Source organism: Physella acuta, unplaced genomic scaffold (genome assembly GCF_028476545.2).
Source record: "Physella acuta isolate Inbredline_101_S28 unplaced genomic scaffold, ASM2847654v3 ptg000367l, whole genome shotgun sequence".
NCBI classification, from domain to species: Eukaryota; Metazoa; Mollusca; class Gastropoda; family Physidae; genus Physella; species Physella acuta.
The window spans coordinates 514,216-538,491 of record NW_026731886.1 but is presented as its reverse complement, the minus strand read 5'-3'; the positions used below and the strand labels follow the sequence as shown (position 1 = coordinate 538,491).

Sequence of the window (24,276 nt, the reverse complement as noted above, 5' to 3'; positions counted from 1 at the left end):
CTAGTCTGTCTGGTCTAGTCTGTCCGTCTCTGTCTGGTCTAGTCTGTCTGGTCTAGTCTGTCTGGTCTAGTCTGTCTGGTCTAGTCTGTCTGGTCTAGTCTGTCTGGTCTAGTCTGTCTGGTCTAGTCTGTCTGGTCTAGTCTGTCTGGTCTAGTCTGTCTGGTCTAGTCTGTCCGTCTCTGTCTGGTCTAGTCTGTCTGGTCTAGTCTGTCTGGTCTAGTCTGTCTGGTCTAGTCTGTTTGGTCTAGTCTAGTCTGTCTAGTCTAGTCTGTCTGGTCTAGTCTGTATGGTCTAGTCTGTCTGGTCTAGTCTGTCTGGTTTAGTCTGTCTGGTCTAGTCTGTTTGGTCTAGTCTAGTCTGTCTAGTCTAGTCTGTCTGGTCTAGTCTGTCTAGTCTAGTCTGTCTGGTCTAGTCTGTATGGTCTAGTCTGTCTGGTCTAGTATGTCTGTCTAGTCTGTCTGGTCTAGTCTGTCTGGTCTAGTATGTCTGTCTAGTCTGTCTGGTCTAGTCTGTCTGGTCTAGTCTGTCTGGTCTAGTCTAGTCTGTCTGTCTTTGTCTGGTCTGTCTGGTCTAGTCTGTCTGGTCTAGTCTGTCTGTCTGGTCTGTCTGGTCTAGTCTGTCTGGTCTAGTCTGTCTGTCTGTCTGGTCTAGTCTGTCTGGTCTAGTCTGTCCGTCTCTGTCTGGTCTAGTCTGTCTGGTCTAGTCTGTCTGGTCTAGTCTGTCTGGTCTAGTCTGTTTGGTCTAGTCTAGTCTGTCTAGTCTAGTCTGTCTGGTCTAGTCTGTATGGTCTAGTCTGTCTGGTCTAGTCTGTCTGGTTTAGTCTGTCTGGTCTAGTCTGTTTGGTCTAGTCTAGTCTGTCTAGTCTAGTCTGTCTGGTCTAGTCTGTCTAGTCTAGTCTGTCTGGTCTAGTCTGTATGGTCTAGTCTGTCTGGTCTAGTATGTCTGTCTAGTCTGTCTGGTCTAGTCTGTCTGGTCTAGTATGTCTGTCTAGTCTGTCTGGTCTAGTCTGTCTGGTCTAGTCTGTCTGGTCTAGTCTAGTCTGTCTGTCTTTGTCTGGTCTGTCTGGTCTAGTCTGTCTGGTCTAGTCTGTCTGTCTGGTCTGTCTGGTCTAGTCTGTCTGGTCTAGTCTGTCTGTCTGTCTGTCTGTATGGTCTAGTCTGTCTGGTCTAGTCTGTCTGGTCTAGTCTGTCTGTCTGTCTGTCTGTATGGTCTAGTCTGTCTGGTCTAGTCTGTCTGGTCTAGTCTGTCTGGTCTAGTCTGTCTGGTCTAGTCTGTCTGGTCTAGTCTGTCTGGTCTAGTCTGTCTGGTCTAGTCTGTCTGGTCTAGTCTGTCTGGTCTAGTCTGTCTGGTCTAGTCTGTCTGTCTCTGTCTGTATGGTCTAGTCTAGTCTGTTTGGTCTAGTATGTCTGTCTGGTCTAGTCTGTCTGGTCTAGTCTGGTCTAGTCTAGTCTGTTTGGTCTAGTATGTCTGTATGGTCTAGTCTGTCTTTCAACTTGAGTACCATTTCAGTTAGGTTGACAAAATTTCATATGCCAGTTTTCTATCAACTTTTGAGTGATTTCCATTAACCAGTAGTGGTACTTTATTTTAACTGTCTCAAAGGCCTAGAACTAAAGTGACTTAATTAGGTGTTAAATTAACTTTTTAAACATTAATTAACATATTCTTTATACAAAATTTAAGTGTTAAAATAATTAATAAACATTTCTATAGCTTGATTGCATCAGAAGTGTGATGTGATTCCCTTTACTGTTATTTAAGAACATAAAAGAAGTTAAAAATAAACTCATTTTTTTTTTAAAGATGTTTTTTACTACTGATCTTTGTGATATGATCTTAACCTTAATTTAGTTTTATTGTTGTTGATTTTGTCATTTTAAACCAAATGACCTGCTGACCTTTGAACCATTGCCATGCTGACATATAATTGGCCTTATGTTGCCATCCTAGTGAATGTGACGGCATTAGAGGAGCCAATGATGTCATACACCATGAAGGACCTGGATGCTGACACACACTACGACGTGTCAGTTCAAGCCTGGTCACCAACCAGCGTGGGTACCCCAGTCTTTAGCAACTTCACAACATCACAGTCAGGTTAGTTCTTGTGTGGCTTTTGTCACCAACCAGCATTGGTACCGCAGACATTGACAACATCACAGTCAGGTTAGTTCTTGTGTGGCTTTTGTCACCAACCAGCATGCGTACCGCAGTCTTTAGCAACTTCACAACATCACAGTCAGGTTAGTTCTTGTGTGGCTTTTGTCACATGTAGCTGTACACATGACTTTACCCACACATGTAGCTGTACACATTACCCACACATGTAGCTGTACACATTACCCACACATATAGCTGTACACATGACTTTACCCACACATGTAGCTGTACACATGACTTTACCCACACATGTAGCTGTACACATGACTTTACCCACACATGTAGCTGTACACATGACTTTACCCACACATGTAGCTGTACACATGACTTTACCCACACATGTAGCTGTACACATTACCCACACATGTAGCTGTACACATGACTTTACCCACACATGTAGCTGTACACTTTACCCACACATGTAGCTGTACACTTTACCCACACATGTAGCTGTACACTTTACCCACACATGTAGCTGTACACATTACTTTACCCACACATGTAGCTGTACACATTACTTTACCCACACATGTAGCTGTACACATGACTTTACCCACACATGTAGCTGTACACATGACTTTACCCACACATGTAGCTGTACACATTACTTTACCCACACATGTAGCTGTACACATGACTTTACCCACACATGTAGCTGTACACATTACTTTACCCACACATGTAGCTGTACACTTTACCCACACATGTAGCTGTACACATTACTTTACCCACACATGTAGCTGTACACATTACCCACACATGTAGCTGTACACATGACTTTACCCACACATGTAGCTGTACACTTTACCCACACATATAGCTGTACACATGACTTTACCCACACATGTAGCTGTACACTTTACCCACACATGTAGCTGTACACTTTACCCACACATGTAGCTGTACACATTACTTTACCCACACATGTAGCTGTACACATGACTTTACCCACACATGTAGCTGTACACATTACTTTACCCACACATGTAGCCATACACTTTACCCACACATGTAGCTGTACACATTACTTTACCCACACATGTAGCTGTACACATGACTTTACCCACACATGTAGCTGTACACATGACTTTACCCACACATGTAGCCGTACACTTTACCCACACATGTAGCTGTACACATTACTTTACCCACACATGTAGCTGTACACTTTACCCACACATGTAGCTGTACACATGACTTTACCCACACATGTAGCTGTACACATGACTTTACCCACACATGTAGCCGTACACTTTACCCACACATGTAGCTGTACACATTACTTTACCCACACATGTAGCTGTACACTTTACCCACACATGTAGCTGTACACATGACTTTACCCACACATGTAGCTGTACACTTTACCCACACATGTAGCTGTACACATTACCCACACATGTAGCTGTACACATGACTTTACCCACACATGTAGCTGTACACATTACCCACACATATAGCTGTACACATGACTTTACCCACACATGTAGCTGTACACATTACTTTACCCACACATGTAGCTGTACACATTACTTTACCCACACATGTAGCTGTACACATTACCCACACATATAGCTGTACACATTACTTTACCCACACATGTAGCCGTACACTTTACCCACACATGTAGCTGTACACATTACTTTACCCACACTTGTAGCTGTACACTTTACCCACACATGTAGCCATACACTTTACCCACACATGTAGCTGTACACATTACCCACACATATAGCTGTACACATTACTTTACCCACACATGTAGCCGTACACTTTACCCACACATGTAGCTGTACACATTACTTTACCCACACATGTAGCTGTACACATTACTTTACCCACACATGTAGCTGTACACATTACTTTACCCACACATGTAACTGTACACATGACTTTACCCACACATGTAGCTGTACACTTTACCCACACATGTAGCTGTACACATTACCCACACATGTAGCTGTACACATGACTTTACCCACACATGTAGCTGTACACTTTACCCACACATGTAGCTGTACACATTACTTTACTCACACATGTAGCTGTACACTTTACCCACACATGTAGCTGTACACTTTACCCACACATGTAGCTGTACACTTTACCCACACATGTAGCTGTACACATTACCCACACATGTAGCTGTACACATGACTTTACCCACACATGTAGCTGTACACTTTACCCACACATATAGCTGTACACATGACTTTACCCACACATGTAGCTGTACACATTACTTTACCCACACATGTAGCTGTACACATGACTTTACCCACACATGTAGCTGTACACATTACTTTACCCACACATGTAGCTGTACACTTTACCCACACATGTAGCTGTACACATTACTTTACTCACACATGTAGCTGTACACATTACCCACACATGTAGCTGTACACATTACTTTACCCACACATGTAGCTGTACACATTACCCACACATGTAGCTGTACACATTACCCACACATGTAGCTGTACACATTACCCACACATGTAGCTGTACACATTACCCACACATGTAGCTGTACACATTACCCACACATGTAGCTGTACACATTACTTTACTCACACATGTAGCTGTACACATGACTTTACCCACACATGTAGCTGTACACATTACTTTACCCACACATGTAGCTGTACACATTACCCACACATGTAGCTGTACACATTACCCACACATGTAGCTGTACACATGACTTTACCCACACATGTAGCTGTACACATTACCCACACATGTAGCTGTACACATGACTTTACCCACACATGTAGCTGTACACATTACTTTACCCACACATGTAGCTGTACACATGACTTTACCCACACATGTAGCTGTACACATTACTTTACCCACACATGTAGCTGTACACATGACTTTACCCACACATGTAGCTGTACACATTACCCACACATGTAGCTGTACACATTACTTTACCCACACATGTAGCTGTACACATTACCCACACATGTAGCTGTACACATTACTTTACTCACACATGTAGCTGTACACATGACTTTACCCACACATGTAGCTGTACACATTACTTTACCCACACATATAGCTGTACACATGACTTTACCCACACATGTAGCTGTACACATTACTTTACCCACACATGTAGCTGTACACTTTACCCACACATATAGCTGTACACATGACTTTACCCACACATGTAGCTGTACACATGACTTTACCCACACATGTTGCTGTACACTTTACCCACACATGTAGCTGTACACATGACTTTACCCACACATGTAGCTGTACACTTTACCCACACATGTAGCTGTACACTTTACCCACACATATAGCTGTACACATGACTTTACCCACACATGTAGCTGTACACATGACTTTACCCACACATGTAGCTGTACACATTACTTTACCCACACTTGTAGCTGTACACTTTACTTTACCCACACTTGTAGCTGTACACATTACTTTACCCACACATGTAGCTGTACACATTACTTTACCCACACATGTAACTGTACACTTTACCCACACATGTAGCTGTACACATTACCCACACATGTAGCTGTACACATTACCCACACATGTAGCTGTACACATTACCCACACATGTAGCTGTACACATTACCCACACATGTAGCTGTACACTTTACCCACACATGTAGCTGTACACATGACTTTACCCACACATGTAGCTGTACACTTTACCCACACATGTAGCTGTACACTTTACCCACACATGTAGCTGTACACATTACTTTACCCACACATGTAGCTGTACACATTACTTTACTCACACATGTAGCTGTACACATTACCCACACATGTAGCTGTACACATTACTTTACCCACACATGTAGCTGTACACATTACCCACACATGTAGCTGTACACATTACCCACACATGTAGCTGTACACATTACCCACACATGTAGCTGTACACTTTACCCACACATGTAGCTGTACACTTTACCCACACATGTAGCTGTACACATGACTTTACCCACACATGTAGCTGTACACATTACCCACACATGTAGCTGTACACATTACCCACACATGTAGCTGTACACATTACCCACACATGTAGCTGTACACATTACCCACACATGTAGCTGTACACTTTACCCACACATGTAGCTGTACACATTACCCACACATGTAGCTGTACACATTACTTTACTCACACATGTAGCTGTACACTTTACCCACACATGTAGCTGTACACATTACTTTACCCACACATGTAGCTGTACACATTACTTTACCCACACATGTAGCTGTACACATTACTTTACCCACACATGTAGCTGTACACATGACTTTACCCACACATGTAGCTGTACACATGACTTTACCCACACATGTAGCTGTACACTTTACCCACACATGTAGCTGTACACATTACCCACACATGTAGCTGTACACATTACTTTACTCACACATGTAGCTGTACACTTTACCCACACATGTAGCTGTACACATTACCCACACATGTAGCTGTACACATTACCCACACATGTAGCTGTACACATTACCCACACATGTAGCTGTACACATGACTTTACCCACACATGTAGCTGTACACTTTACCCACACATGTAGCTGTACACATTACTTTACCCACACATGTAGCTGTACACATGACTTTACCCACACATGTAGCTGTACACATGACTTTACCCACACATGTAGCTGTACACTTTACCCACACATGTAGCTGTACACTTTACCCACACATGTAGCTGTACACATTACCCACACATGTAGCTGTACACATTACTTTACTCACACATGTAGCTGTACACATGACTTTACCCACACATGTAGCTGTACACATTACCCACACATGTAGCTGTACACATGACTTTACCCACACATGTAGCTGTACACTTTACCCACACATGTAGCTGTACACATTACTTTACTCACACATGTAGCTGTACACATTACTTTACCTACACATGTAGCTGTACACATGACTTTACCCACACATGTAGCTGTACACTTTACCCACACATGTAGCTGTACACTTTACCCACACATGTAGCTGTACACATTACCCACACATGTAGCTGTACACATTACTTTACTCACACATGTAGCTGTACACATGACTTTACCCACACATGTAGCTGTACACATGACTTTACCCACACATGTAGCTGTACACTTTACCCACACATGTAGCTGTACACATTACTTTACCTAAATTTATCTTCTTTTTAAATGAATGCTGAGTGATTGATTGTGGGGTAATGTGCTACTGTTGTTTGGGCAGGGGTTTTAGGCTAGGGTTTTAGGCAGGGGTTTTAGGCAGTAGTTATAGGCAGGGGTTTTAGGCAACGGTTATATACAGTGCTTTTAGGCAGTAGTTATAGGCAGGGGTTATGTACTGGGTGTAATTTATTTGAGAAGTTAGTGACAGGGGGGGGGGGGGGGGGGGGAGGGTAGAATTAGGTGCTAGGAGTGATTAACAGGTTGTTAAGGTCAATTTGTTGGCATGTTCTTATTACCCTGCCTCTTTCTGCTTGTCACACATCTTAAACTTATCATCCTACAGACTTTTAATTTAACCTTAGCTAACAGCGTGAATTAATTTATAATACTTTACTAACAGTTTTTTAACTTAATTCAGCACAAACACCAATTCATCATAAGCTAATACATATATTTTCTTGAATAACTAATGGATATGCAATATACCAAATGGTATAATTTCCACAAATAATAATAATTCCTCAAAAAACTTAACGGAGCAGTACGATTGACATAAAACAATTCAAATAATTTCCAAGTTCACTTACCCAATCTCAATCTGAACTTAGTACAATACACATTTAAACTGACCTTAACTCTAGTACAATACACATTTAAACTGACCTTAACTCTAGTACAATACACATTTAAACTGACCTTAACTCTAGTACAATACACATTTAAACTGACCTTAACTCTAGTACAATACACATTTAAACTGACCTTAACTCTTGTACAATACACATTTAAACTGACCTTAACTCTAGTACAATACACATTTAAACTGACCTTAACTCTAGTACAATACACATTTAAACTGACCTTAACTCTAGTACAATACACATTTAAACTGACCTTAACTCTAGTACAATACACATTTAAACTGACCTTAACTCTAGTACAATACACATTTAAACTGACCTTAACTCTAGTACAATACACATTTAAACTGACCTTAACTCTAGTACAATACACATTTAAACTGACCTTAACTCTAGTACAATACACATTTAAACTGACCTTAACTCAAGTACAATACACATTTAAACTGACCTTAACTCTAGTACAATACACATTTAAACTGACCTTAACTCTAGTACAATACACATTTAAACTGACCTTAACTCTAGTACAATACACATTTAAACTGACCTTAACTCTAGTACAATACACATTTAAACTGACCTTAACTCTAGTACAATACACATTTAAACTGACCTTAACTCTAGTACAATACACATTTAAACTGACCTTAACTCTAGTACAATACACATTTAAACTGACCTTAACTCTAGTACAATACACATTTACACTGACCTTAACTCTAGTACAATACACATTTAAACTGACCGTAACTCTACTTTAACCATAAAAATATGTACTAAAAATGAAAAAGAAAAAAAAGTCAAAAATTAAAAGTTATCTGCCTTACTCCAAGTTATCTGCCCTATCTTTCCACAGATGGAGCAGAGATCAAGATCATTGTCGCTGTTGTTGTTGTGGTAACAGTATCAGCTCTTATCATCATTGTTGTTATTTTTATACGGTAAATACTTTTACATTGAATAAATATTTATACTTTATTTCTCTTTCTTTCCCTTGAGTAAGCTTTTCAAAAGATATACATATAATGTTTTTTTTTTCAGAAAATGTAGAAAATCTAAAGATCGATTGAATTTTATAGATCCTGAGTTCTTAAAAGTAAGTGATTTTAACTGATGGTCACAGAGAATGGGGGTCAAGACAATATTTTTGAACTAGGTGGGGTGGGAGGGTCTGTATGGATGACAGCACTTTAATGAAACATGAATGTACTGGAAGGCTAAAACTAAAAACATGAATGTACTGGAAGGCTAGAACTAAAAACATGAATGTACTGGAAGGCTAAAACTAAAAACATGAATGTACTGGAAGGCTAAAACTAAAAACATGAATGTACTGGAAGGCTAGAACTAAAAACATGAATGTACTGGAAGGCTAGAACTAAAAACATGAATGTACTGGAAGGCTAAAACTAAAAACATGAATGTACTGGAAGGCTAGAACTAAAAACATGAATGTACTGGAAGGCTAGAACTAAAAACATGAATGTACTGGCAGCTAAGAACTAAAAACATGAATGTACTGTAAGGCTAAAACTAAAAACATGAATGTACTGTAAGGCTAAAACTAAAAACATGAATGTACTGGAAGGCTAGAACTAAAAACATGAATATACTGGCAGGCTAGAACTAAAGTTGAAACTACATTTCTTTGGATATCAGACGGTCAATATTCTTGTCAATCATTTACAAAGTTTCTATTTATTTCAACAATGTATATTTGAATTAGGTTTATTTTCACATGATATTTCAACAATGTATACTTGAATTAGTTTAATTTTCACATGATATTTCAACAATGTATACTTGATGAATTAGGTTTATTTTCACATGATATTTCAACAATGTATACTTGAATTAGTTTGATTTTCACATGATATTTACCCAGTTACACCAATGAGAAATCAGTTATTGTTGCACACTTGTCATGTGCATGTGGGTATATTTTGGTAGAAAACTCAGAAATTGTAACAAAATTGATAGCTTTAGAAATATGCAAACAAATAAAGTGTTTGAAACCAAGCACTGTCTAGATGTATGCATTTTAATGCTACATGCTTAGATTGGATGAAATATTACTTAAGTTTAAAGTTATTTATACATCATGTACTGAAACATTCTGATGAAACATTAGATAGGTTTAAAGTTTGGTCCATGTGTAAAACATGTACTGATATACTCTGATGAAACATTAGATAGGTTTAAAGTTTTGTACATATATAAAACATGTACTGATATACTCTGATGAAACATTAGATAGGTTTAAAGTTTGGTCCATATATAAAACATGTACTGATATACTCTGATGAAACATTAGATAGGTTTAAAGTTTTGTACATATATAAAGCATGTACTGATATACTCTGATGAAACATTAGATAGGTTTAAAGTTTTGTACATATATAAAACATGTACTGATATACTCTGATGAAACATTAGATAGGTTTAAAGTTTTGTACATATATAAAACATGTACTGATATACTCTGATGAAACATTAGATAGGTTTAAAGTTTGGTCCATGTATAAAACATGTACTGATATACTCTGATGAAACATTAGATAGGTTTAAAGTTTGGTCCATGTATAAAACATGTACTGATATACTCTGAAACATTAGATAGGTTTAAAGTTTGGTCCATGTATAAAACATGTACTGATATACTCTGATGAAACATTAGATAGGTTTAAAGTTTTGTACATATATAAAACATGTACTGATATACTCTGATGAAACATTAGATAGGTTTAAAGTTTTGTACATATATAAAACATGTACTGATATACTCTGATGAAACATTAGATAGGTTTAAAGTTTTGTACATATATAAAACATGTACTGATATACTCTGATGAAACATTAGATAGGTTTAAAGTTTTGTACATATATAAAACATGTACTGATATACTCTGATGAAACATTAGATAGGTTTAAAGTTTGGTCCATGTATAAAACATGTACTGATATACTCTGATGAAACATTAGATAGGTTTAAAGTTTGGTCCATGTATAAAACATGTACTGATATACTCTGATGAAACATTAGATAGGTTTAAAGTTTGGTCCCTGTATAAAACATGTACTGATATACTCTGATGAAACATTAGATAGGTTTAAAGTTTGGTCCCTGTATAAAACATGTACTGATATACTCTGATGAAACATTAGATAGGTTTAAAGTTTTGTACATATATAAAACATGTACTGATATACTCTGATGAAACATTAGATAGGTTTAAAGTTTGGTCCATGTATAAAACATGTACTGATATACTCTGATGAAACATTAGATAGGTTTAAAGTTTGGTCCATGTATAAAACATGTACTGATATACTCTGAAACATTAGATAGGTTTAAAGTTTGGTCCATGTATAAAACATGTACTGATATACTCTGATGAAACATTAGATAGGTTTAAAGTTTTGTACATATATAAAACATGTACTGATATACTCTGATGAAACATTAGATAGGTTTAAAGTTTTGTACATATATAAAACATGTACTGATATACTCTGATGAAACATTAGATAGGTTTAAAGTTTTGTACATATATAAAACATGTACTGATATACTCTGATGAAACATTAGATAGGTTTAAAGTTTTGTACATATATAAAACATGTACTGATATACTCTGATGAAACATTAGATAGGTTTAAAGTTTGGTCCATGTATAAAACATGTACTGATATACTCTGATGAAACATTAGATAGGTTTAAAGTTTGGTCCATGTATAAAACATGTACTGATATACTCTGATGAAACATTAGATAGGTTTAAAGTTTGGTCCCTGTATAAAACATGTACTGATATACTCTGATGAAACATTAGATAGGTTTAAAGTTTGGTCCCTGTATAAAACATGTACTGATATACTCTGATGAAACATTAGATAGGTTTAAAGTTTGGTCCCTGTATAAAACATGTACTGATATACTCTGATGAAACATTAGATAGGTTTAAAGTTTGGTCCCTGTATAAAACATGTACTGATATACTCTGATGAAACATTAGATAGGTTTAAAGTTTGGTCCATGTATAAAACATGTACTGATATACTCTGATGAAATATTCTCAGGTCATGAAACCAGCTGATAAGACTGAAGCAGTGTATGAAAACCATTGGATAGCACCAGGTCAAACAGGTTTAGCACCAGGTCAAACAGGTTTAGCACCAGCACCAGGTCAAACAGGTGTAATACAACTCACTGACTCCAGCACGACACACATCACTGACTCAGGCATGACGCAACTCACTGACTCTGATGTGCAGCATCAGACTGACTCTGATGTATCTTCAACCAACTCCAGTCAATCCAGCCAGACCCTGCTGATTCCTCTGTCTGACAGACTCATGCCCACTTTGATGACCTCTGGTGAGTACCAGGCCGTCTCATCAAAACGCCCTGGAACTCTGATGACCTCTGATGAGTACCAGGCCGTCCCAACAGTCTGTCTGTCCCCTCAACATACGTCTGCCTCAGGAGACCTGATACAAGAGGACGTGCAGATGTACATTAGAATAGCCAAGGGCTATCAAGATGGAAGCTTGCCAAACTTTATTACAATGGTTGAATGTCCAGCCCCTGGCAGTAGTCAAGCTCTGTCAGACACTCCATCAGTAGAACCACAGCAAACTCATCTGTTAGAGTCTCACAGTGTACCTGAGTATGTGCCATTTGCTTAACACGTGGCTGTCATCAAACTTAGGATCTGCAGGGTTAGAAAACTCCATGTTGAAATAGTCTTTCCATTGTTTCAAACTAGCATTGGTTCACACACAAAATCCATACTTAATTCTGAGTTTTTGTCTACCTCCTCGATGATATCTGATCTTGTAATCATGTTTATGTCAAATTATTTTAAATAAAAATATGAAGATACAAATGGCTGTTATGCACAACGCCATTGAAGTATTAGTTTTAAACAGTATGTTTAATATCATAGTGGTTATTTGTTTGATTTGTTGTATTTTTCAATGTTGAAATAATTTTTTTAAATATTTTTAAAATAAATTAATACATCCTACTTTTAGCTTCATATTAATCATTAGCCCTGTACTTTATCATTTATATACATATATATACATACTTGCTGTCGGTACACGTAACAAGTGAATTAAAGGCCTATATATTTTAATGTTATACTTGTTTGAGAAAATTATTTTATAAAATAGTTATTGGTTAAAAGGCAATGTGCTTTACTACTCGTTGAACGATATTAGTGACAAAGCAAAGAAATAATTAAATAGCTAAAAAGCCTGCACATTTAAAATAACATAGACTACCAATACCTATTAGGAAAACCAAATTATATACATTAGTCAACACAACACCATATTAAATGAACACACTGATTAAGAGAATTAAATGATTCCGTTAAAAACCCGGCTGTTCAATGGGATTTATGTTGTTTTTTAAAGTAATTTGTACTACTTTTGGCTGAGAAAATTGTATACATTTCATATCGTACGTCCCGATAAGTAGATCTATAGATCTAAATCAAATTTGAATGAAATAGTTCATTTCTTCATATTCTAAAATTGGAAGATGACGCCATTAGTTTTGTGTACTTTCCATAGTTCAAACATTTGACGGCATTGTTTTTTGCCTTCTTGTTCCAACCATAATCAATTTTCTAATTGCTTAATTAAAAATGTGTTTCTACATTCAAATATGCCTTTATTTTTATTTTCCTTCTCTAAATAAAATTTAGTTTATACATTTAAAACATCCAACATATTGTTTTCAACAAAATTACATATCTTTAACTTCTTCATATATCACTCAACATACTGACCACATGGTGTGGACAGAGAGAGAGAAGTGAGCACATAGACTTTTGTATATATTATGATACATATATATATATATATATATATATATATATATATATATATATATATATATATATATATATATATATATATATATATATATATATATATATATATATATACACCTATATACATAGACCTACATATATACATAGACCTACATATATACATATGTACATTTATACCTATATATACATTTATACACATATATATACATATGTACCTATATATATATATATTCATGAACTTCTTTTTATTGCTTTTAAGAATGCTATTTAATTTTTATTGCTTCGACAAGGCTGTTTGGCTTAATATTCATGCCCAATGGTTTTCTCATTTTTCTGTTTTCTACTTAACTTATGCCACTAATGAGAGATGTGACAAAGTCAAGCCAAACTACTTAATATTAAATGGGGCAGACTGGCTGACTACTAAACATTCAATTACTAATCTGAAAGTATGGGTTCAGGTCATGAACATACCTGAGTCTGCCCGGCTCTAGTGAGTACCTGACTCAGTTTGGGGAAAGTAAAGATGGCTTAGCTCTTGCTACCATGCCTCTAGCTGTTTTTATCTAACAATCACTATTGAATTCCTAGATTATGTCAGTTGCAAAAATTGTAAATCAATATATTCATTTACTTGCATTTTGTCCATTAATCAAAAGCTATGCACTAATAAAATTTGTGTCCATTAATCAAATGTTATACACATATAACATTTGAACTCTAACAATCTTCTGCAGTATAAACATGCAAGAAAAGAATGTGAGAGTTGTGTTCATTTACAAAAATAAAATTATTTTACTCAATATACTGACAAATGATTTGTTTTTAATTGTTTTTTAAATTGTAAAATCACTATTTTCATTTTTAGAAATAGTTTTATCCTAAAAATAACAAGGGGTTGCTCATATTTTGGCACTAAAATCAATGTGAATATAACACTGGCCTATGAGGCACTAAAATCTAAATATAACCCTGGCCCACGGAGTGTCTGCCCCACTAAACTCAGTAAACTGTGTTTTTGTAAGTCTACCCCCTCCCCCCTATACACACCCCGAAAGTTTCAAGTGTTCAGCATGTAACATTGGAGAACACAAAGACAAAGAGCCTCAGCGGCCTTTTTGGAAAGGCCTAGATTAATACTAGGCTAACGGCCTAACAGTTACCGTTATTATGCCGTTATAATATAAATCTAGGCCCATCGCATTTGCGTTTTCCGTTTTTCCAGGAACTTCCGATGTTCTATTTTTAAAATTAACCACCGTCTGCGTTCACTTTTTAACGAGCAGGCTACGTTGAATTGTTGTTTTGGACTTTCTCAGAAATAACTGCGTTCTTAAAATTATTTTTCAGGATCTAGACCTCCTACGAAATATTTGGAAATTAACATGTGACAGAATCAATAAAGTTCGATGTTCGTATTTTTACCTTATTATATTAAAATTATATTTAGATTCTCGACTAATTTTATGGTTAGAAATTGAAATTAATAGGCGAATGGTTAGGCCTACAATTAGTCAATTACAATTTAATTTACATACGGATGGTAGATCTAGGACTAGATTAGTAACTATTGGGGTTAGGGTTCAGGACATGGTTAGCATTGACATTAAACAATGTGTGTATTTAGTTAACTACCAGTAACCTAACACCCTTTTTTACTTTCTCGTATATATACTATATAGATCTATATATGAAGTAGATCTATTCTAGATCCTACTATAGAGAAAGCTCATTCAACGTGCAAAAAAACAAAATTGAGATTTTTTACAAATCTTGACGTTTTACACTACATCTCCCAGAGTCAGAAAAACAGCTTTGCAATCTTGTCATATGTCTTATGTGTGTGTGTGTGTGTATGTGTGTCTGTGAACACGATAACTTTAGTACCGTTAGGGACTTGGATGACGTAGATTTTGAGGCACTAAAAACGAGAGTTTTCTGCCCATACCGAGTTTCGTCGATTTAGCCGTGCGGTCGCGGGTGATGATCGAAAAAAAAATTTTTAATTATAAATCGCCGATGCTACTAATAATTTGATGACTGATTCTGAAAAACAAATGGATTTCATATGTTACGGTATTTTTGTTTTGAGATTTTGTTGAAGGTGAAGACGGATTTTTGGAGCCAAACTTTGGCTACGTAAAACTCTTTGTACCATAAAAACTTACTAACAAGGAAGGCCAATAAAAAGCCCTCCGACGATAATCACCATTTTTCTTTATGTGTGTAAATTTTCATAATGTTAATCGATAGCAAAGTATTTTTTATAAATAATTTAGAAAGTATAGGCTTAAGCCATTTTACGACTACCGGGAAAGACAGAGGTTAAAACCGGAAGTGTACTTGTGTTGTTAATGACGCCATTGCTCTCAATTGAATTGATTTGTAAATCCAGCAACATCCACACGAATCTGACTTTAAAATCATTTTAAATTATAGAATTATATTTTATATTGATAAAACTATGATTTTTTGTTGACTTTGTGCACATATTTTCTATTTAGATTCATTTTTTTTTGTAATTTTGAGTTAGATCTAAAAATAGATTATTTTTCAAGTTGAATTATTGTTTCATTTTAATTGTATGGCCTAGATATAGATCTATGTTGTTCTTGAATGAGTTCTATATTTTATATTAGCTATCATTATAGTAACTTGTGTACTTTCCACATTTTTCTTAAATTTTAAAGCTTGATATAGATCTAGAATCTAATATAAAATTCCATTTGCCTGTCATTTGGTCTGCAAAATATAAACCAATAGGGTAATTCTATATTAAACATTTAGCCTTTTGATTGCTTTTCAAGCGAATTTTTATTACCAATATTACTAATATTCAAACATTTTAGTAGTCCTATATTTTCTTTATAGCTCTAGGACTTTGTTCGTTTTAGATTTATTACTAAATTACTACAATCCTTGTACAATGTTCTGTCTTCATCTGTAGGCCTATTTGAAGTACATATGATACTACTGTATTTTTGCTGTAGTTTACATCTCAGTTGCTTTTTTACTAGTCTTGGCCCTAGATAAAATGTACCAGTTCAGCAAAGGGATAGAGAATCAAAAGATGTGGATCTACTCATAAGCAACTTCAATGAAGGAGAAATAGGTCCACTTAAGAATGGATGTTGCTGGTTTTTATTACAGTTCTAAAAGCTATCAGCCAGAGGAGACACGGCTTCAGTAGATGTTTAATCAGATTTCATTTTTAAATCATTGATGGTGTTATTTTTTAAAGTAAAAAAGTGACACAAGCTAACAGACTTAAACATGTTATCCACACAGCATGAGATGTCACTTAAATAGATGACACATGTTTCTAAATTATAAAACTTACCTTTAACATTAAATGGTGATCATTACTCCACCAATAAAAAAATCATTTCAATTATTAAATTATTTGTTCAACAATAATTATAAATTAAATTATATCAATTCTATGATAACATACACATAACATGGATGAAATATCATGCATATTGACAACATTTAGATACAATTTTAGTTATCTAAAATCAGTTTAGCATTGTACTTCTTTCTTGCAAAAAAGTAGTTGCGCAGAACAAAAATGACTTTTTAAATTTGACCAACATTGTAACAAAACCACATAAGCTAAGTGAAATATTTTTTCTTTGTGTGGATGTATACAATGTTGGCACCAATTAGGCCAATTTTCATTAAGATATTCCATATAATAAAAATTTGGCAACAGATTATGTGTTGCCTATAGCAGAATTTATTGTTTAAAATTAAGGGGGGGTATATGAGTTTAAACCCCTTTTTCATTAAATAAAATATTTTTAAAATCAAATTTGAACAAAGGAAATATCAAAGTATATAATAACCTTCATGTTTACAATATTTCTTGCATATAAGCAAAGTAATCTAAAATCAGCTCAACATTGTAGTTCTTTCTTGCAAAAAAAGTAGTTGCGCAGAATAAAAATGACTTTTTTATTTTGTCCAACATTGTAATAAAACCACATAAGCTAAGTAAAATATTTTGACTTTCTGTTAATGTATACAGTGTTGGCACTATTCAGGCCAATTTTCAGTAAGATATTCCATATAATAAAAATTTGGCAACAGATTGTGTGTAGCCTATCAAAGACGCTTATTCAAAAATTTTAGGGGGGTGACCCTCTTTGTTAACATTATTTTTTATGATCATTCTCATCCAATTCAATTATTTTTATCTTACTCTTTTACTGATATCATAAGCTTGATCTTAGTGAATTTTCATTAAAAAATACCTGCTATTTAAAAAGTTACAGAGATTTTAGTTCGCATCCAAAAAAGTAGGGAAGCAAAAAATTGAGAAAACCCCATAGTAAAAAAACCCGAAAATTAAATACATTAAAAATTCATAACTTCGTAACCGTTTGAGCTAAAATTAAAATAAAAGTATCTTTGTTCTTGTCTAAATGAGCTCTATAAACTGGTGCTACTACATTATTTTTTTTTTTTAAATGAAATTTCATCCAAGTCCCTACGTTACAGCTAGTACTAGTAGGTTGATGAAATTTCATATAGATCTATTTATATTCTATAAGTAATGCTTCTTTCATCTTTCAAAGTTTGATTAATTTCCGTTGACTGGAAGTAGTAATTTACGCTTTTTCCGATTTCTCAAAAAAACGCATGTGAATTTATAAAGTACTAATAATATTCCGCACTATTATACACAGATTTTTTGGCGTTCACTTGGTGCGCAATTCTTTTTTCTACAGATTCTATTCTATTTTAAAAATTATAAGTAATTATATAAACCAGGAGTGATCTCCCCTAAACTTTCTCGAATATTCTTATATAAAAACAAGGATGGGAACTCAGGATATAGACATGAATTTTAATCCATTTTAAATACTTAAACATTTATCTATCTGAAATATTACTCAAGTTATAGGCTTTTGAAAAATTCATAGTAAAAAAGTACCACTTCCAGTTATTGGAAATCTCTCAAAAGTTGATAAGGATCTACGATTTTGATAAAATACTTATATATGAAATTTCATCAATCTAGCTGTAACAGTACTTAAGTTATCGTGTTTACACACACACACATACACACAGACATAAGGCATGGGCAAGATTGCAAAATTATTTTTTTCCGTATGTTTTTTTTTTTGCAAGATTACAAGACTTTCTTTATACTTTGTATATACGAGAAAGTAAAAATGGATTAAAAATCATGTCTATATCCCAAGTTGCCTTCCCCGTAGTGTTATATAAGAATATTCGAGAAAGTTAGGGGAGATCACTCCTGGTTTAATTTAAAGAAGATTCTTTTATCGGACACTGGTATAAAAATACCCCCCCCCCCCCCCAACACATCTAAAATCTTTTCTGAACTTTGTCAACATAGTAACATATAGTTTTCTAAAACAGCCGAAATTTGTTTTCCAAAATTGCTTTTTATAATGCTTTTTATAATGATGTCACACCATCTGAACACACACACCCCTCCCCCTCATCCCGCACCGTCACAAAATTATGGACCCCCCTACTAGTATAACATCATTAAGGATGACCCCTTAGGCTTGTATATATATATTATAGCCAATAGGCCTCTGTATATTATTTATTTTTAAATTAATCAATTAATTAGTTAATAAATATTTCAAAACAAAGTTAAGAAAATAGTGGTAGTTTTATGGCAGTCAAACTTTTGAATGAGGGGATCTATGGTGTGGTGGAGAAAGGGGGATTATAACCTCAGTGTTCATGGCTGTTTACACCATTGTAATTCACACCACTACACCAATGACTAGATCCTATATCATCTTAGTAGTCCCTAGATCTGGTAGTCATTAGAGCTACTAGACCTAGTTATTATTTTGGTTGACATGGGCAAAAAATGAGTTTTTGTACATTTTTTTATCTTCTGCGTAAGCAACACTTGAATAACCACACTTTTTGACTAGGCTAATTCCCTAATATTTTTTTACTGAATGAAACCTTGACCAAGTTCTTTTAGTTAAAGCCTAGATCTATTATTCTTTTTTTCTGACATAAAAAATCCGATCAACAAATACATCTGTCTGCGTCCTATCTGTAGAAAATGATACAAAAACCAAACAATCAAGTTTCAAATCACGTGTTTTTATAACACTGTGCCGCACACTATTGAAACTTTATCACTGTTTGAGAGTTTCCTGGGCCAAGTTCTTAAATTAGATGGAGAAGTCATACAGCACAAAACTTCTAAGGGGGGGGGGGGTATAATTTTAACAAATTATGTGTGGGTAATGAGGATTTAGTCTAAAGGAGACTCATGTATTTGTGGGGAATAGTGGGTAATTATATATTTTTATTCTTGTACTTTCTAATTCCTACTCTCTCTAGCATGAATGTGAAAATTATGGTTCCCACAAAAATTCTTATCAGAAAATTTGTTCGCATAGATTGTGAGATAAATACAAATGAGACATCTCAAACAGAAAATTCAGCAGAGAGCTCATCAATGAGGATTTATGGCAATTATTGTGTGTTTGTGTTAGTGTTGTAGTGTGTGCATTTTTCTGTTTGCTCACTTTTCGTTTGGTGCAATCCTCCGTTGTGCATTTTTCTGGTCACCGAAAATTGTTATTAGGCCCCGTAAATATTAGCCCCCCTTCCCCACATACCCAAACTCTTGATGGAAGGCCTACACTAAAGCTACCAGATAAAAATGAATCAGGTGGATGCATGTCAATGTTTGAATGTAGTCCCAAGTCAAATATTTATTAGAATACATTCATATAACCAGCTGCAGTCACAACTGACATCATCGTAAGTCATAATGTGGCTGCAGTCACAACTGACATCATCGTAAGTCATAATGTGGCTGCAGTCACAACTGACATCATCATAAGTCATAATGTGATGAGTGGGTCAACTTAACGACAGTGTTCATTGAATTAAATTTATGTTACTGAGTGATAGGACATTTTACTGTTGGCGTTTTTAGATGTTTCTGGTCTGGGTATCACAACAAACTAGGTGTTTTTAGATATAAGTATTTAGTCTAGTTTAGTAGTTATCACAACAAAATTTCAATTGTCTTCAACATTGATAAATTTTTTCAAAGGTCACCTTTAACAACTTTGATATTCAGCTGAACTGTAAGCTTTTCTCCTGGTTGTAAAAGTGTAATCGTATTTCTTTATCTGTCACCAGATAAAGGGAATTTCCAGACTAGCTAGGTCATGTCTGTGTGATACTCAGGACAAGCTATGTGGCTGTTTGATCTAACAAAGATTTACTGTAATAGATCTTGGATATAACAAACATCTACAGACTACTGTAATAAATCTTGGATCTAACAAAGATTTACTGTAATAAATCTTGGATATAACAAACATCTATTATAGATCTTGTAACAAAGAGAGAATCTATTTACTATCTAAAATCCTCTCTGGTGGCTGAATTATGCAGCTGTCTTATTAGCTCAACTTTTGTTAGTGAGATCTACCAACATGTTTTTGTTCCAGATATGGGGTCATTAAGATAACAGCAATTATCACATGGCCAATTATCTCAGCCTGTTATTAATTTTTAATCAAAAGCAGTTCTGCTCAAGGTGTGTTGCGCATTTTGGATCTTGAAGTCTACAATTTATAGTCAATCTATGTAGGCCATTAAAAATCTGGTTTTCACATTCCATGTAAGCTTTGAGCCTAGTTTTCATATTCCATGTAAGTTTTGAGAGTCTAGATTTCATAGTCCATGTAAGTTTTGAGTCTAGTTTTCATATTCCATGTAAGTTTTGAGAGTCTAGTTTTCATATTGAGTCTCTTTCTTTTGTGTTGTGTTTGACATCTGCCTCTGGTGATTTGTGTTTGACGTCTGTGCTGGTGAGTTGTGTCTGACACACTCCTAAAGCTGCCGTCACATTGTACTGCATGTCACTCCTTATGCAGGTGATGTTACTGACAGCTGTTACAGCAACTTGTTACAGTCTTTTCACTACCTCACCTATAATGTTAACACCAGCAGACAATGTAACACCAGCAGCTATCACTGAGCTAGGACTTATTGAGCTATCACATTGAATGTCTTTTAAGCCTACCAGTGATTGTATAGAAGGGATGTTTGTGTAGGCCTACAGTATAGAGCCAGTAGTATAGAGCCAGCACATCTCAGCTGTTTACCAAGCCCCTATTGTTTTCTTCTGCCTGGGATCAGCTCATGATTTACCCTGGGCTTGGTCAGCCTGAACTTCATATATTGGCTAGTCTACACAGTCTCAAGTATCCCCCTCACATTTTTGGCTTAGTTAAACATATAAAGTAGTACATATTTGGCTCAGTTATACATATAAAGTAGTACATTTTTGACCTCAGTTATACATATAAAGTAGTACATTTTTGACCTCAGTTATACATATAAAGTAGTACATTTTTGGCTCAGTTATACATATAAAGTAGTACATTTTTGGCTCAGTTATAAATATAAAGTAGTACATTTTTGGCTCAGTTATACATATAAAGTAGTACATTTTTGGCTCAGTTATACATATAAAGTAGTACATTTTTGGCTCAGTTATACATATAAAGTAGTACATTTTTGGCTCAGTTATACATATAAAGTAGTACATTTTTGGCTCAGTTATACATATAAAGTAGTACATTTTTGGCTCAGTTATACATATAAAGTAGTACATTTTTGGCTCAGTTATACATATAAAGTAGTACATTTTTGGCTCAGTTATACATATAAAGTAGTACATTTTTGGCTCAGTTATACATATAAAGTAGTACATTTTTGGCTCAGTTATACATATAAAGTAGTACATTTTTGGCTCAGTTATACATATAAAGTAGTATATTTTTGGCTCAGTTATACATATAAAGTAGTACATTTTTGGCTCAGTTATACATATAAAGTATTAACTTTACTTCATTATTTGTTGTGTCATCATTCAGACTGACTGAAAGAAAAATAAATAAAAGTTGATTCTGGGCGAGTTGATGAGCTCTATGTTATGTCAAAGTGTTAACAACTCAGCCATTTTTACAGGTGTGTCAGTGTGTTAACAACACAGCCATTTTACAGGTGTGTCAGTGTGTTAACAACACAGTCATTTTTACATGTGTGTCAGTGTGTTAACAACAGCCATTTTTACAGGTGTGTCAGTTCATCAACACAAGTATCAAAAATTTGTGTCCAGTGGTTTTATCACTCTCCATCAATCTCCCGCCAACCTTGCTACGCCAACCTTGCTACGTGTTCAATACCCCTCCCCCCCCCCCCACCCCTCCTCACCCCTCAGCCTCATCGGCTCAATGCATGGTAGAATCAAGTCAATAAGAAAACATTGACATGATTGGACCCAATCAATAAGAAACATTGACATGATTGGACCCAATCAATAAGAAACATTGACATGATTGGACCCAATAAATAAGAAACATTGACATGATTGGGCCCAATCAATAAGAAACATTGACATGATTGGACCCAATCAATAAGAAACATTGACATGATTGGGCCAATCAATAAGAAACATTGACATGATTGGGCCCAATCAATAAGAAACATTGACATGATTGGGCCCAATCAATAAGAAACATTGACATGATTGGACCCAATCAATAAGAAACATTGACATGATTGGACCCAATCAATAAGAAACATTGACATGATTGGGCCCAATCAATAAGAAACATTGACATGATTGGGCCCAATCAATAAGAAACATTGACATGATTGGACCCAATCAATAAGAAACATTGACATGATTGGGCCCAATCAATAAGAAACATTGACATGATTGGGCCCAATCAATAAGAAACATTGACATGATTGGACCCAATCAATAAGAAACATTGACATGATTGGGCCCAATCAATAAGAAACATTGACATGATTGGGCCCAATCAATAAGAAACATTGACATGATTGGGCCCAATCAATAAGAAACATTGACATGATTGGACCCAATCAATAAGAAACATTGACATGATTGGGCCCAATTAATAAGAAACATTGACATGATTGGATGATCGGACTAAGTGATTAATTTTTGTTGACAATTTTTAAATTATTGTTTTAACTCGACCTTGACACGGCTGGAAAAAAGTCCCAACCAAGGGCACCTGCACAAGACTTGTGCCAATCACTTGACATTGATTGATCAGATCAATAAACAGATCAATATCCCAGCCTCAACTGACATTGTGTGCAGTCTGTCCCTATAATCATGTTTATGAGATCTACCTGTTCTGTGTCATTTAACTCAGGGGTCTCCAAACTTTTCAGCCCGAGGGCCGCATTAACTATCAAATTTGAGTTCGGGGGCCAGTTTCTTCCAGGCATGTCTTTGATTTTTCTGGGCAAAGTTCCTCAGCCATCACCAACAATCCAACAAACGTTGTTTCCGTGGACAAAAAGATCTCCGCGGGCCGGATGAGAGGACGTCGCGGGCCGCATCCGGC

The 24,276-nt window shown here is 35.5% G+C and overlaps 2 protein-coding genes across 11 annotated transcripts in view; both read left to right on the top strand.

The window, feature by feature from the left end:
- Positions 1-14,658, top strand: part of LOC131941622 (uncharacterized) — a 28,166-nt gene extending 13,508 nt beyond the window's left edge. For all 7 annotated transcript variants that reach the window (XM_059300977.1, XM_059300978.1, XM_059300976.1 and 4 more), the window contains 4 exons: positions 1,951-2,097; positions 8,866-8,950; positions 9,051-9,105; positions 12,090-14,658. In XM_059300977.1, coding sequence (XP_059156960.1) covers positions 1,951-2,097; positions 8,866-8,950; positions 9,051-9,105; positions 12,090-12,698 — 896 coding nt within the window. In that variant the 3' untranslated portion in view covers positions 12,699-14,658. The remainder of the gene's footprint in view (positions 1-1,950; positions 2,098-8,865; positions 8,951-9,050; positions 9,106-12,089) is intronic.
- A 494-nt stretch (positions 14,659-15,152) lies between these two features.
- LOC131941615 (uncharacterized) overlaps positions 15,153-24,276 on the top strand; it is a 34,805-nt gene continuing 25,681 nt past the window's right edge. For 2 of the 4 annotated variants that reach the window (XM_059300945.1, XM_059300943.1), the window contains exon 1: positions 15,153-15,266. In XM_059300945.1, the coding sequence (XP_059156928.1) occupies positions 15,265-15,266 (2 nt within the window). In that variant the 5' untranslated portion in view covers positions 15,153-15,264. Of the gene's footprint in view, positions 15,267-21,196; positions 21,504-22,858; positions 22,895-24,276 lie in introns of those variants that run through there. The other 2 variants (XM_059300942.1, XM_059300944.1) reach the window with 2 other exon arrangements.